At 46.9% G+C, this 15,037-nt stretch overlaps 1 protein-coding gene across 1 annotated transcript in view; it reads right to left on the reverse strand.

Annotated features, from left to right (window-relative positions):
• ABCA4 (ATP binding cassette subfamily A member 4) overlaps window positions 1-15,037 on the reverse strand; it is a 116,028-nt gene that overhangs the window by 13,706 nt on the left and 87,285 nt on the right. The window contains exons 32-37 of the mRNA XM_075067798.1: window positions 13,963-13,995; window positions 9,073-9,178; window positions 8,883-8,957; window positions 7,452-7,621; window positions 6,409-6,586; window positions 3,807-3,922 (exon numbers count right to left, since the gene is read on the reverse strand). Coding sequence (XP_074923899.1) covers window positions 3,807-3,922; window positions 6,409-6,586; window positions 7,452-7,621; window positions 8,883-8,957; window positions 9,073-9,178; window positions 13,963-13,995 — 678 coding nt within the window. The remainder of the gene's footprint in view (window positions 1-3,806; window positions 3,923-6,408; window positions 6,587-7,451; window positions 7,622-8,882; window positions 8,958-9,072; window positions 9,179-13,962; window positions 13,996-15,037) is intronic.

The raw sequence follows: 15,037 nt of genomic DNA on the forward strand, positions 1-15,037 counted from the left end.
GAATCAGACTGTTTATTCATATTTTCTTATAAGCAATAGCCCTGTATTGTCATCTTGATGCAGAGTTTATATTCTTATGTCTTTTTCTTTCTTTTTTTTTATATAAAGTTTTCTTTGTAAGACTTGTTTGAGTTTTTCTCTCTGGGTAGGTTAAGGAACAAGGGGAGGGAATTCTCTTTGTGTCATTGGCATTTAGGCAGAGGGAGCTGGGGCAGGGGGGCACGGGGAGGGCCACCTGCAGCAAGTAAGAGGGGGAGCGGCAGGGGAACTGCTCCCTGGCCCAGCTCACCTCTGCTCCGTCTCCTCCCCTGAGCACCCCACCCCACTCTGTTGATTGTCGTGCAAGCCTGGAAGGCATGCTCATGGAGGAGGTGGAGCAGAGGTGAGCTGGGGTGGGGAGCTGCCACACGGCTCCCCAGGCTGGGGGGACCTGCCGCTGGGGTGAGGCGCCTCAGGGTGAAGGTGGGGGAGCTGCTGGAGGGGGGGCTTCTCAGGGCTGGTGGGGGGGCGCAAGGTGGAAGTTTTGCCTAGGGCGCGAAACATCCTTGCACCCGCCCTGACTAGTGACCTCACATCTTAGTGATTGCACTATTGTAACTTTGAAAAAGCATGGGGAAGTGACTAGAAATAAAACAGTAGCAGTCACTTATATAACATTTTTCATTTTCAAGTACTTTGCAGACACTAAATGATGCTCAGCAGTTGCATAGTGCCTTCCATCCAAAGTGCTTGACAAACTTTAGTGCATTAAAGGTGACCTCTAAAGAAAAAGCAAAATTGGATTTCTGCCCATTCTAGGCTCCTTTGTGGTTTATAAAGAGGGCCTGGAAGGCCCTGTGCTTAAAGATAAAAAGCTGCTTGTTGTGCAGAACTAGTAGGATTGTGATGTTAAAAGTGAACCCTGACTAACTGAGAAGGGAAGTGAATTGTATTCAGTCTTGTAAAAACTCTTTTTGCCAACACTTATTTAACTGAATTGTTTAAACAGCTGGAAGAAATGGTCTGTTTGTTAAAGATTGAATACATTCCACCCCTTCAGTTAGAGGCTGAAAAAGTTCACACTAGATATTTAAGATTGCCAACAAGTACCTCAGCTAAACCTCACAAAACAGGATCTGATATTTCTAGGGGTAAAAAACAAACAAAATATATGGCTTTAAAAAAAAACAAACAACCAAACATTTAGACCTTTTCCATCAGAAAGCAGCAGAACAGCACACAAGTCCAATTTCACCTTTAAGACTCTGAATACCTCTGTGAGGTAGGTAAACATTAGTACATCCATTTCACAGCATTTGGCAGAGCTGGGAAACAGAATCCTTGTGTCAGCCTACAATTATAGGCTTTCTGTGTCTCTTTAATACCTAGCTCTTATACAGGACTTTCCATCCATAGATCTCAAAGCACTTTACAAAGGAGGGTCAGTATACTTGTGCATTTTACAGATAGATAAACCAAGGCACAGAGAGATGAAATGTTCATCAAGTTCACCTTAGTGAACAGAGCAACTATTATACCTGGATTTCTTGAGTACCAGTTCAGTATTCTACCCACTAAGCTACACCCACCAACAGCACAAGAGGAACTGCTCCACATGGAGTCCTCCTTAGGGTCAAAATGACAGTTTGGACCTATACATAGAGTGTTTCTGCCAATGTGCACAGGCAGAAATTGTGGAAAAACAAGATCGCGTGCCTCATAACCTAAGTCGTGCAGAACGCAATGCCATCCACAGGCTCAGAAACAACCCTGACATTATAATCAAAAAGTTGATAAAGGAGGTGTGGTTGTCATCATGAACAGGTCTGACTATCAAAAGAAGGCTGGCAGACAACTCTCCAATACCAAATTCTACAGACCACTTTCCTCAGATCCCACCAAGGAATATACTAAGAAACTGCACCATCTACTCAGGATACTTCCTACATTAACACAGGAACAAATCAACATACCCTTAGAGCCCCGACTGGGGTTATTCTATCTACTACCCAAGATCCACAAACCTGAAAACCCTGGACGCCCCATCATCTCTGGAATTGGCATTCTCACTGAAGGACTGTCCAGATATGTGGACTCTCTACTCAGACCCTACACCACCAGCACTTCAGCTATCTCCGTGACACCACTGATTTCCTGAGAAAACTACAATGCATTGGTGATCTTCCAGAAAACACCATCCTAGCCACCATGGATGTCGAGGCTCTCTACACAACATCCCACACACAGATGGAATACAAGCTGTCAGAACAGTATCCCCGATGATGCCACAGCACAACTGGTGCTGAGCTCTGTACTTTATCCTCATGCACAATTATTTCAAATTTGGTGGCAATATATACCTCCAGACCAGTGGCACCGCTACAGGCACTCGCATGGCAACAAATATGCCAACATTTTTATGGCTGCACTGGAACGCTTCCTGAGCTCTCGTCCACTCACCCCCCTTCTCTTACTACACTACATTGATGACATCTTCATCATCTGGATCCATGGGAAGGAGACTTTGGAAGAATTCCACCATGATTTCAACAGCTTCCACCCCACCATCAACCTCAGCATGGACCAATCTATATGGGAGGTCACTTCCTAGACACCACAGTACAAATAAGTGATGGTCATGTTACCACCACCCTATACCAAAAACCCACTGACCCATATGCCTACCCATGCCTCCAGCTTCCATCCCGGACACACACATGATCCACTGTCTACAGCCAAGTGCTGAGGTATAACCACCAACCCCTCAGATAGAGGACCAACACCTACAAGATCTTCACTAAGCATTCTCAAAAACTACAATACCCACACGAGGAAATAAGGAAACAAATCAACAGAGCCAGATGTGTACCCAGAAGCTTCCTGCTGCAAAACAAGCCCAAGAAAGAAACCAACAGAACTCCACTGGCCATCACCTACAGTCCTCAGCTAAAACCTCATCAATGCATCATCAGTGATCTACAACCCATCCTGGACAATGATCCCTCACTTTCACAGGCCAGTCCTCGCCCACAGACAACCCACCAACCTTAAGCATATTCTCACCAGCAACACCACACCGCACCGTAGTCACTCTAACTCAGGAACCAATCCATGCAACAAACCTCAATGCCAACTCTGCCCACCTATTTACACCAGCGACACCATCACAGGACCTAACCAGATCAGCCACAATATCACTGGTTCATTCACTTGCATATCCACCAATGTAATATACGCCATCATGTGCCAGCAATGCTCCCCTGCTATGTTCATCGGCCAAACTGGACAGTCCCTACATAAAAGGATAAGTGGACACAAGTCAGATATTAGGAACGGCAATATACAGAAACCTGTAAGAGAACACTTCAACTTCCCTGGACACACAACAGCAGATTTAAAGGTAGCTATCCTGCAGCAAAAAAACTTCAGGACCAGACTCCAAAGAGAAACTGATGAATTTCAATTCATTTTCAAATTTGACACCATCAGCTCAGGACACCATCAGCTAAACAAAGACTGTGAACGGCTAACCAACTACAAAAGCAGTTTCTCCTCCCTTGGTGTTCACACCTCAGCTTCTAGAAGAGGGCCTCATCCTCCCTGATTGAACTAACCTCACTATCTCTAGACTGATTCTTGCCTGCATATTTATATCCGCCTCTGGAAATTTCCACCACGTGTCTGACGAAGTGGGTATTCACCCACGAAAGCTTATGCTCCGATACTTCTGTTAGTCTATAAGATGCCACAGGACTCTCTGTTGCTTCATGAAAATAAAGGTCACTGCTTAATGGACTCTATATGAATAAATTGCATGGAAGACTTACCCATACAGAAGTAGCAATGCAATAAGTACAGGGAGATTGCTTGGAGATGTGTACGCTCTTTTTTCAAATCCAATGAATATACCCACAACCATGGCAGCACTCACTGTGTAATTCACCTGTCACAGCAAAAGAAGAAGTGTGATGTGTAAGCCCTGTAGAACTGCAAACATTCCCAGACCTCCTGGTCTGCTCCAAAATGGTTTTAAATTGAGGGGCATTGGAAATAATGGGTTAGATCATGCTTTTAGCTGGCAGGCATCCCGTCAGAAGGGGCAGTTTGTAAGTGATCTGCATGGAGGCACCATGCCTCAGAGAGGCACAATTCCTCCTCCCCAGTTGTCCATGGTAATGGTGTGTGGGGAAGAGAAGTAATTTGCAACAGCTCTTTCTGTGGGCATGTTTACGCTACAAAATTAAGTTGACTTAAGTCGACCTACAGCCACTGCAGTAATTAAATAGGTCTCTGTGTCCACTGTATGCTCCTTCCATCGGCAGTGCACGTCCTCACCAGGAGTGTCTATACCAACTGAAGTGGGGTATTGTGGGGAGCTGACAGCCAAACTCCCACAGGTCGATGTAGTTAGGTCAACGCAGTGTCTGTGTAGACACTGTGTTGTTTACATTTTCTGTTGCTGCCTCTGACAGCCAAGCGGCGGGGCTCCAGCTGTGACCCCCAGGGCAGCGGGGCTCCTCTGGAGGGTAGACCAGGCCTGAGGCCCCCTCACTCCCACTCATGCGCCCTCATGTCTGTGTTTGGATAGGGACACAATGTAACCCATTGCAAGTACAAGAATTCCTCAGGATTCCCTAACAATCTCTTGCTTGGTTTCCCTCTCTTCCTACATAGCAGGTTCCTAGGACACTAAATTTGTCCAGGGTGGTGGTGATTTCATGCCATTTGGGGAACAATAGAAATTTAACAGCACTTCATAGATTTATATTTCCAGTCTGGGCTGGCAGGATGAGGACTGCAAACTAACGTATGTAACAGATGCATATATGTAAGGTATTGGGGCAATAGAAACACAGATCAATTAGATTAAAAGAATAGTTCTTGCTGGCCTCACTCCACTAAGTTGAACTGCTGCTATATACAGATAAGACAATAAAGTGACTGCAAGCTCAGCCATCCCCCTGCCCAGTATTTATGTTTATGACTTTAGTAATGCTCTAGGACCAGAATGATCAAAGGTTCATTAGGCACAGGGAAAGGCATTTTATAGCATAAGCACTAGCTAATATGCCTAGAATATTCTTCCAAGTGCTACGACAAACAACTCTACTTGCAATGATTTTAAAAGTTGATGGAAGGCTAGCACGACTGTCTGTTTCAGTATGAGCTTTCGTGGGTCAATACCCACTTCGTCGGATGCATGGAGTGGAAATTTCCAGGGGCAGGTATATATATTATATAAATTATATAAATTTCCACTCCATGCATCCGACGAAGTGGGCATTCACCCATGAAAGCTCATGCTCCAGTACGTCTGTTAGTCTATAAGATGCCACAGGACCCTTTGCTGCTTTTACAGATGCAGGCTAACACGGCTACCCCTCTGATACTTGTTTCAGTATGGTGTACAAAATCCAGACTATTTTCTTCACTACACACTAAATTACTGCCCTCTACACTCTTCCTGTGAGGTCCTACCTGAACCCCCTGAGGATCCCTTCAATTGCTCATGTTTTACACATCCCGTGGACCTGACCCTAATGTACTCTCTTCCTTTTAAATGAGAAGGGCTGGAAACAGGGCTTCTTCTGGAGTCCACTATCATCAAATCATAGAATATCAGGGTTGGAAGGGACATCTAGTCCAACCTCCTGCTTAGAGCAGGACCAATCCCCAGATAGATTTTTGCCCCAAATGGTCCCCTTAAGGATTGAACTCTCAACCCTGGGTTTAGCAGGCCAGTGCTCAAACCACTGAACTATCCCTCCTTAAGCCTCAGTCACACTTACAAATTGGATTCACCTAGCTGTGTTGTTTGGGGTTGTAAAAAATTTCTCACCCTGACTGCTGTAGTTAAGTTGCCCCTAACCCCTGGTATAGACGCGGCTAGACTGATGAAAAAAACCTTTCAATGACCTAGCTACCACCTCTTGGAGAGGTGGATTAACTACATTGATGGAAAATACGCTTCCATCAATGTTGGAAGCATCTACCCTATGGTACTACTGCAGCAGTGTAGAAATAGCCTAAGTCGGTCAGAGAAGTTGTTCCCTCCTGGCCTGGGAAGTGAAAGCCAGGCGCTCAGCACAGCTGGTAAACTAGCCCAGGTGACTGCATTATTCTATATTGCAACAATACAATATAATGGTATGTACAGCAAGATACAGTTGTATGCACTGGAAATCCATGAAGTTACGTCACTTCTGACTTCATCAGCTGAACAACGAACCGTGCATCAGACTTGATTTAGTCATTTGAAATGAATTAGAAACCAGTAAGGTGCTTAGTACAAGCTACCCAGGTAATGTTTTAAAAAATGAATAGTTTGCTGTGCTTGGGATCTAGCTCATTAAACAGGTCTACAGGTTCCAAGCTAAATCAAACACAAGAATAGCTCCAGACAAAGAGCTCCAACTAGCAGTCACTCACTATGTCCCAAATGAAATTGGTTAGCCAGTAAACAGCGGGGCTAACACCACTGACAAATTGGAGGTGCTTGGCCTTTGTCACCCGTTCTTGGATCAGATACAAAACAAAACTGGCCGGGATGAAGGACATGGCAAAAATCACACAGATGGCGACAACAGCATCCACCGAAGTGGTCAGCCTGCAACAAAGCAGAGGAGGGAGAGACCATATGAACAAGAGTGAAAGTAATTCACAATGCCACTAGAGAGCTCTGAGCCAGCACAAGCAGGTACAACCCATACTAGCTAACATCATCAGGAAATCCTTGAAAACTACAGGCAATTTTAACATCCAGCCATAACAAGGGTATTTTGTAAGTCAAGTATTATTCAAACGTTGGGAATTTGTTAGTATATTCTGTGGCGTTAAGTTCAGGGTTGTAACTAACAAGTGCACCCACAAAGATCAATCTGTTCCCTGAACACCCACATGACTCTCGCATCCCTCAAGGCAGGGACTGCTAGATACAGTACTGTCACTCAGGTGCAGCCAGACAGAGACATTCAGCAATGTGGGTTAATAAAAGACCCAATACGAGGAACATGCACAGCTGTGAAAATGCCATAGTGTGAGAGCTCCTTGGGCCAGGGACCATGTTTGACTGTGTGTCTTGTACAGCACCAAGTACCTGCGGGCACCTAAGAGCCAAATGATGATGCCTTTACTCTGGCTTTTCTAATACATGGCACAGGCGTGCCTGCACCCATAGTTATGTTATCAATGGAGATAGCCTGAAAGAGCCTCTCTGCAAGGAACAGTAATGAGCTAGTCTCACAGGCAAAGAACACAGAAGAGATTTTATGCCTAACTTCTGACTATGATAAAATTGAAGAAAAGGGACCCCATGCAAATGGCACATAAAAACATACACCCTGAATTAATCTATACCACTCAAGCTTCAATGTGGTGTTTGAGCTCTCAGGAAGTGGGGGGTGGGAATAGGCTGAATGGAGAGGAAGAGAAATAAATGTGTGAAAGAATCCGGGGAAACAAGTGCAGCTTACACAGTGACTTCTGCGAGCTGCTCCTTGGTGAGGTTCAGAGGATGATTTATAGCAGTGATCCCATATTCCTCAGGAGCTTGGCCTTGCCGCAGATTGGCTCTCAGGACTGCATTACTGGCTACATTGAGAAAGCTTACAATGGCATGCCAGCCTTTTTTGTTAAACCACACCTGTAAGAGCCAGAAAGCAAAAGTGTATTAAGCAGCCTGCACCACTAACACAGAGCAGCAGGAGGCCACATGGCTGCCTTTTGTTTACTTTCCAATGGGAAATGTCACAAGGAACGTGCACAGCTCTGAGGGTTTGTTAGATACCTGAAGTGACCCAGCAGGGGGAGCCCACACACTGTATTTTAGTGAGATCATTCCAAAATTGTGGTTTTTAAAAAGCTTTCCAACAACGGGGTAATGGATTTTACAAAGTCAGCTTTTTAACACCTGAAAGATATTCGTCAAACGTGTATAGAATGGCAACAGGATAACAAACTAAAATAGAAAATTATTACATTAAACATCACTTTGAATGCATCAGTGTGTCCAGTATAATTACTTCTAAGAAACAGACATTACACAGTCAAGGTGGGTGAGGTAATATCTTTTATTGGACCAATTTCTGGTGGTCAATTTCTTTTGAGCTTACACGGAGCTCTTCTTCAGATCTGGGAAACTTACTCAGAGCAATGGCATTGGAACAATTTTTATAGTGGGGGTGCTGAACCTTGTATATGATGGAAACCATTTAAAACCAGGTGGTGCTGCCACACACCTAATTCCAGCATCCCTGACTCAGGGCATGTCTACACTTACAGTGCTGCAGCAGCACAGTCAAGATGCTCTGTGCCGACGGAAGAGAGCTTTCCTGTCAGCATAAAAAACCACCTCCATGAGTGGCAGAAGCTATGTTGGCAGGAGCAGTTCTCCTGCTACATCGTGCTATGCACACTAGCATTGTGCACACTAACGCTTATGCTGGCGCTTATGTGTCTCTCGGGGGATGGAATATTCATAGCCTCAGAGTGTCACAGCTTAATACATGGGGGATTAGGTTATTTAGCTTAAATAGTTAGCATGTATTTCAAGGCACCATTCAAGGTGAAGTGGTCCCTGGAAATATGTATTAACTACTTATGCTAAACAACCTGCTCCACTTTGTAGTTAGCTGTGACACTCTGAATAAATACATTTCCCAGACCTGAAGAACTCTGTATAAGCTTGAAAGGATGTCTCTCTTACCAACAGAAGTTGGTCCAATAAAAAATATTACCTCACCCACCCTGTCTCTCTAATATCCTAGGACCAACACAGCTACAACACTGCATACATAACAGACATAACATTTAAACTCTCTTTTTAGCTATGGACAACAATGTTCTACAGATTGGAATCTGGCTCCAAAACAGGAGTGTGTTTCCAGACTATCCTCCCCACATACCTTAATGTTGTCTTCAGTTTCCATGTATTTAAGGAAATTAGACATTTCTTTAGCAACAGACATCGAGGCTTGACCCTAAAAGTCAAGAAAACAAAGTCTAAAATCAGCCAGCAGAATGGGATTTTTGTGCTACATATTTGCAACATTTGCTTGCTGTATTTTAATAAACAGACAAAACATTCCTGCTTACCCCTGTTATATTCATCATTTGGCCAAGATCTCTCAAAAAATCAACAATTTGATCTCCAGTGACATGAAGAATTGGGAGTTTTCCTCCAATGGAAATTCCTCCATACCTGGCAGAAGAGCATACTCCTATAAATCACTTATATTATATATCCATATCTCTAATCAACAGAAATACTAAAAGCTGCCTTAGTAAATGTTTGCTTTAGATACATAATTTATGTGTAAAACAGTCTCCACTCGCTAACAAACCATGTAGCTCTTAGAGGTTTTGCAAGTATGTCTACACTGACAGAGTTAAATTGCTGACAGTTACAGTGCCGCTCAGAGAGAGCTGAAGAGAAACTGTTGTTGTGTATTCACACTGTCAACTGCCTACGCAATAGCATGTTCACACTTGCGGCACTTGCATTGGTATTCGGAGAGGCGCACTCTTGGCAGCTATCCCACAGAGCATCTCTTCCTCTTCTGCTGCTAAGAGTTGTGGGAAGGCAGAGAGGGTTCTGGGGCATCCTGGGTCCTGTCCCAGTGTCCCATGATGCATTGCTTCACATCCCAGCTATCCCTGTGCTTCTGTCTGCATTTGGCGCCATCTTTCATCATTTTGTGTATTGCGCGCCCTGCCTCTTTCGGGCTGCAGGAATGGATCTCAAACTGTTGACCAGTATGCTGCTCACTCTGACCAACACATCATGAGTGGCAGTGCAGTTATTCCTTAAACTACAAAAGGAAAAGGAGTGTGACATTGATCTAGCCATGCATAGTAGCTATGACACGAGATTGCTTGTAGCATTCACGGAGATGCTGACCACAGCGGAAGCCACTTTTGGGCTTGGGAAACAAGCACTGAGTGGTGGGATCACCTTGTCTGGGATGCATGTCTGGGATGACAAGCAGCGGTTGCAGAACTTTCAGATGAGGAAAGCCACATTCATGGGACTGTGTGATGAGTTCACCCTAGCCCTGTGGCACAAGGACACGAGAATGAGAGCTGCCATGTCATTGAAGAAGCGCATGGCAATTGCACAGTGAAAGCTGGCTACTCCAGACTGCTACTGATAGGTCACTAACCAGTTCGGAGTGGGAAAGTCAACTGTTGGACTTGTGTTGATGGAAGTGTACTTGGCCATTAATCGCCTCCTGCTCCCAAAGACTGTGACTCCGGGCAATGTGCATGACATTGTGGATGGTTTTGCATAAATAGGCTTCCCTAACTGTGGAGGGGTGATAGATGGCATGCATATTCCAGTTCTGGCACCAGACTACCTAGCCACCCAATACATTAATTGCAACGGGTATTTCTCAATGGTTCTCCAGGCGCTTGTGGATCACCATGGGTGTTTCACAGACATTAACACAGGCTGGTCTGGAAAGGTGCATGACACATGCGTCTTTCAGAACACTGGCCTGTTCAGGAAGGTAAAAGCAGAGACTTTCTTCCTGGACCAGAACATCACTGTAGGGGAAGTCAAAATGTCCATTGTGATCCTGGGAGACCCTGCCTACCCCTTAATGCCACGGCTTATGAAGCCACACATAGGGAGCCTTGACAGCAGCAAGGAGTGGTTCAACAACAGGCTGAGCAAGTGCAGAATGACAGCTGATTGTGCTTTTGGCTGTTTAAAGGCCTGCTGCAGCTGCCTATATGGGAGGCTGGACCTTGCCGATGACAATATTCCTATGCTTATAACCGCGTGCAGTACATTCCATAATATTTGTGAGGGGAAGGGTGAAAGCTTCACTCAGGGCTGGGCCACTGAGGATCAGTGTCTGGAGACTGAATTTGAACAGCCAAAGACCAGGGCTATTAGAGGGGCACAGCACGGGGCCATAAGGATCAGGGATGCCTTGAGGCAGCAATTTGAACCTGAAAGCCACTAATATTTGTTGCTATGCTCAGGAGTGCAGCGCTTGTAATGCTAGTAGGTGACTGTGATTGGTGCAGACGATGCACTATGAAGGTTTAAGAAAATTTCCTGTTGCTTTGCAGGGCTCTGTTTGCTTTCAATTAATGGAATAAGATTGCTTTCAAACCAAAACAATTCTTTTATTAAAAAACAACAATCGGAGGAGAGAGAGAAACAATAAAACACATCAGCACTGTGGGGGATGGGGGAAAGGGAGGTCCCAGGAGGAGGTGGGGTCCTGGGACAGTTAAAGATTTGTGTATGTGTTTGTGTATCATATGCAACCTTGTTCTTTGGAGTACAGTGCAGTGGATACCATACTTCAGCATGGCTAAACTGTAGAGGGACGGGCATTGAGTGCAGTGGGTACTCAGACTGGCCAGGGCTGGACTGTGATGGAGCAGGAGAGGAATGCAGTGGGTAGAAACTGGAGCCAGGAGGCTGATAACAGCATGTTGGCGGTGTCTAGGAGGCCCATGGGAAAGAGTTTTGCGACAGCGGCTGCAGGAGAGGGCAGGCGTGGAGCTGCTTGGTTTGCAGTGGTAGTAGCAACTGGGGCATGTCCACTTGGCCCTTGTAGCAGGTTGGTTACGTTCCTGCCCAAGATGGGAGAGGCGGAGAGCCAGGACCAGGAGGCCCATGGCTGAGTGCTGGACATGTTATGCCTGTTTAAGGCAAGGACATATAAAGAGGGACTGTCCCTACTGGGTTGGGAGCAAGGTGCCTCACCTAGAGAAGAGGCAGCAGCAGGTCCCTCAGGCAGTCCACCGGGTGAGGGAACCCAGGCAGCTGCCGGCGTGTTGGACCTGTGGGCAGACAGGCCACTTCTGGAGGGACTGTCCAGGCCCAGGGAAAAAGATGCAGGGCAGCCCAGGGAGGGCTAGGCCCATGAAGGGATGGAGAAGGCCCAAGGCACCGAGGAGTCAGGGAGCCTGCTGGGGCTGCCAGAAGCCGGGCCATATTAGGAGAGAGTTGAGGGTCAGCTGATGGAGGTGCCTGGAGGTCCGGAAGGGGACACGCTGGATCCAGAGAAGGTGACATCGGCTGAGGTGGAGATTGTGGGGACCCCGCAGGAGGCTGGGACCCAGACCGTCACCCCGCCAGTCATGGAGAGAGAGAGACCCAGACAGGAGGGCCCAGCAAGAGGCTGGAGCCTTTGGGGGACATGTCCAAGAAACAAAATGGACACAGGTGTTGTGGGACAGACCACCAAAGGGACCCAGACCCTCAGGGAAGAGGGCCCAGGAGAGTCTGGCCTGCGTGCACGGCTGGAGGCTGCAGTGCAGGCCTTCCGTTAGTCTGAAGCGAGTGCGGTGCACCTCGCTAAGGAGCATGCAGCTGTCGTGGATGAGGAGGTCCGCTTGCGGAAGTGGTTGGAGGACTGTGAAAAGAAGCGAGTGGCACTGGAGGCACATGGGCAACTGGTCCAGGCCAAGAAGCCCCCCTATCCCCAGGGGTGCGGGTTTTAAGGGGGGAGGTGTGTAGTGGGTTCGTTACCTGCTCCTGCCTTGAGGGGTTTAAAAAGAAGCCTGGCAGGGCTTGAAAGCTGCAGCTCTAAAAGCTGGGCTGATTGGAGAAGAGGCTGCAGCTGGCCACACACTAATCAGGCCACATCGGGCCTGTATAAAAAGGCCAGGGAAGCCAGGAGCAGGCAGTCTCCCTCTGGCTATAGAGGGAGTAGGGCCCAGCTGCAGGGAGCTAGACATGAGGTACCTAGAGTGGAGCAGGGCTGGGAAAAGGCAGAGGTGCTGGGGAGCTCCTGCCTGGAAAGCCCCAGGCTGCCGCCTAGCATTAGGCCAAGGGGTACTGGAGGTTGCAGGGGTCAGCCTAGGGGTAGGCAAAGGCATCAGGTCCAAATCCCTTTGGTGATGATGAGTGGCTTATAGTGCAGTCTGCCCCAGTGAACAGGGGCTAGATGGAAACTGGCAGTAGCCAATACTGAGGCAAAGTGGGGTGGGGGGGTTCCCCTGGGAGGGGGAAACCCAGTTAAAGGGGCACCAGGGTCCTGGGAGGGACACAGGGGCCAGTAGCTAGGAGGTGGATCACCGGCCTGCAGAGGGCGCTCCGGGCTGTATTGAGCTAATTCCCAGGATAACTAGCAGGAGGCACCGCAGGGGTGAGTGTGGCCCGTCTAGAGCCCTCCATAAAGTTTAAGAGCTGCTCCGTGACTTCAATCTGGCATGCTGCATTCTCCTTTTGGTCCCTCTTCTTGCTGTCTTGCAACTCCTTCAGTTCTTGTTTTTTGGCTGCAGAGCACATCATAACATCACGCAGAAAGTCCTCTTTAGTTCTTTGTGGCTTGGCAGTGCATACACCTTGGCAGTTACAGCGTGGAAAGCTGCTTTACTGCACAGAAACTTACCAGTGTAGATAAAACCATATTGATTTTAAAGTGATGGGATTATTCTAACAAACACAGTTAAAAAAGGATAGTGATTTGGACCTTGTGAAATCTATGGATCAAAACAATGTACAATCTTGACTATTCTGGCTCCTCCTCTTTCTTAAACATCATAACCCAACTGCATGGATACCTGACGCACCTGATTACCTATTGTTTTCTTAACACCTCATTAATATTTAGAGCAAGGGAGCATCTCAAGCATTCATGAGGTGTTAATGAGAGAAACAATAGGTGGTAGGATGAGAAAAAGTCAGAGCAGGGGAACACTCTTGGGTCAGAGACATGAGATTGCAGCTGACCTGGGAGAAAATGAAGCTGGTGCTGGTTTCATTGTGTGCTTTGGGCCTTCACAGCTGCTGAGGACAGCTCCAGTTGAATACAATGCTGCTGCTGTCAATTCCCCAATGACCTCCATCCCTATCTCATGCAGCATACTAGTTTCTGTAGCCACCCCTTTGTCTACCCAATGCTATCTGCCACAATTCACTTCTCCCATTCAGGGAAACATTTCTGGGTTCCAAAGTTAAACAGACAGTCACTGCTTTGTTTATTTACCACTGTAGTTGATAAAACAGTTTCCTACCTTTGCTCATTGACCCAGTATTTACTCTTCAAACTGCAACAGAAAAGGAGATTATGAAGCGTTTCAGATCAAACTAAGGGTACGTCTACACAGCATTTTGGAGGGAGCAAGAGCAAGCCTCCCAACCTGGCTGACTGACTCAGGCTAGCAGGGCTTGCACTAGTGCTCTAAAAAACAGCTCTTGAAGCTGCAGCTGGGGCTGGATCTCAGGCTCTGAAGCCTGGGGGGCGGTCAGGCTTCAGAGCCGGAGGTCCAGCTTGTGTTTCATCTTCAAAGCTCTGTCTATTCAGCTATTTTTAGAGCACTTAGCATGAGCTCCATTAGCCCCAGTCTGTTGACAAGTGCTGGGAGGCTTGTTCCAAAATGTTGCATACACATACCCTAAATGGCTTGCTCTGGCTCAGATGAACGCTAAGCATGTACTTAAGCACTCTGCTGAACTGAGGCCTCTACAGGCATACTGAGTGTTGATGACACTGAGGGTACATCCAGACTACCCACTGTATCGGCGGGTAGCGATCGATTTATCAGGGATCAATATATCGTGTCTCATCTAGATACGATATATCGATCCAGGAACGTGCTCCCCATCGACTCCGGACCTCCACCGGAGCGAGCAGCGGTAGCAGAGTCAACAGGGGAGCCGCGGACATTGAGCCCGTGCTGTGAGGACGGGAGATAAGTTGGAATAAGATACTTCGACTTCAGCTACACCGTACTCTTGGATTATGTGTACCCTGCAATGTAAGCCCAGGGTTAGCAGAACTCACGTTAGCAGACCCTGGGTTTGTTAACCTAGGGCTTAAGCGTCTACATTCATTCATAACCCAAGGTTAGGAACTATTGAACTCTGGATCTCCAGCGTCTACACTACATTATGTGGGTCCGAGTCCAACCACCCATATCCCATGTCTTCCTAGTATCCTCCCAAAATGTGACCACTCTGCCCCTTTGTTTGTGGTGCAGTGTGGGAAAACTTGACTGTCCGGAGGACAAAAAAAGTCAGTGGATGTCAAGAGCACAAGTCCAGTGGGGCTGAGTCCACACTGCAAAGCAATAGGGCTTGAACCCTGGA

The sequence above is a fragment of the Chelonoidis abingdonii genome, chromosome 7 (assembly GCF_003597395.2).
Source record: "Chelonoidis abingdonii isolate Lonesome George chromosome 7, CheloAbing_2.0, whole genome shotgun sequence".
Classification (NCBI taxonomy): domain Eukaryota; kingdom Metazoa; phylum Chordata; order Testudines; family Testudinidae; genus Chelonoidis; species Chelonoidis abingdonii.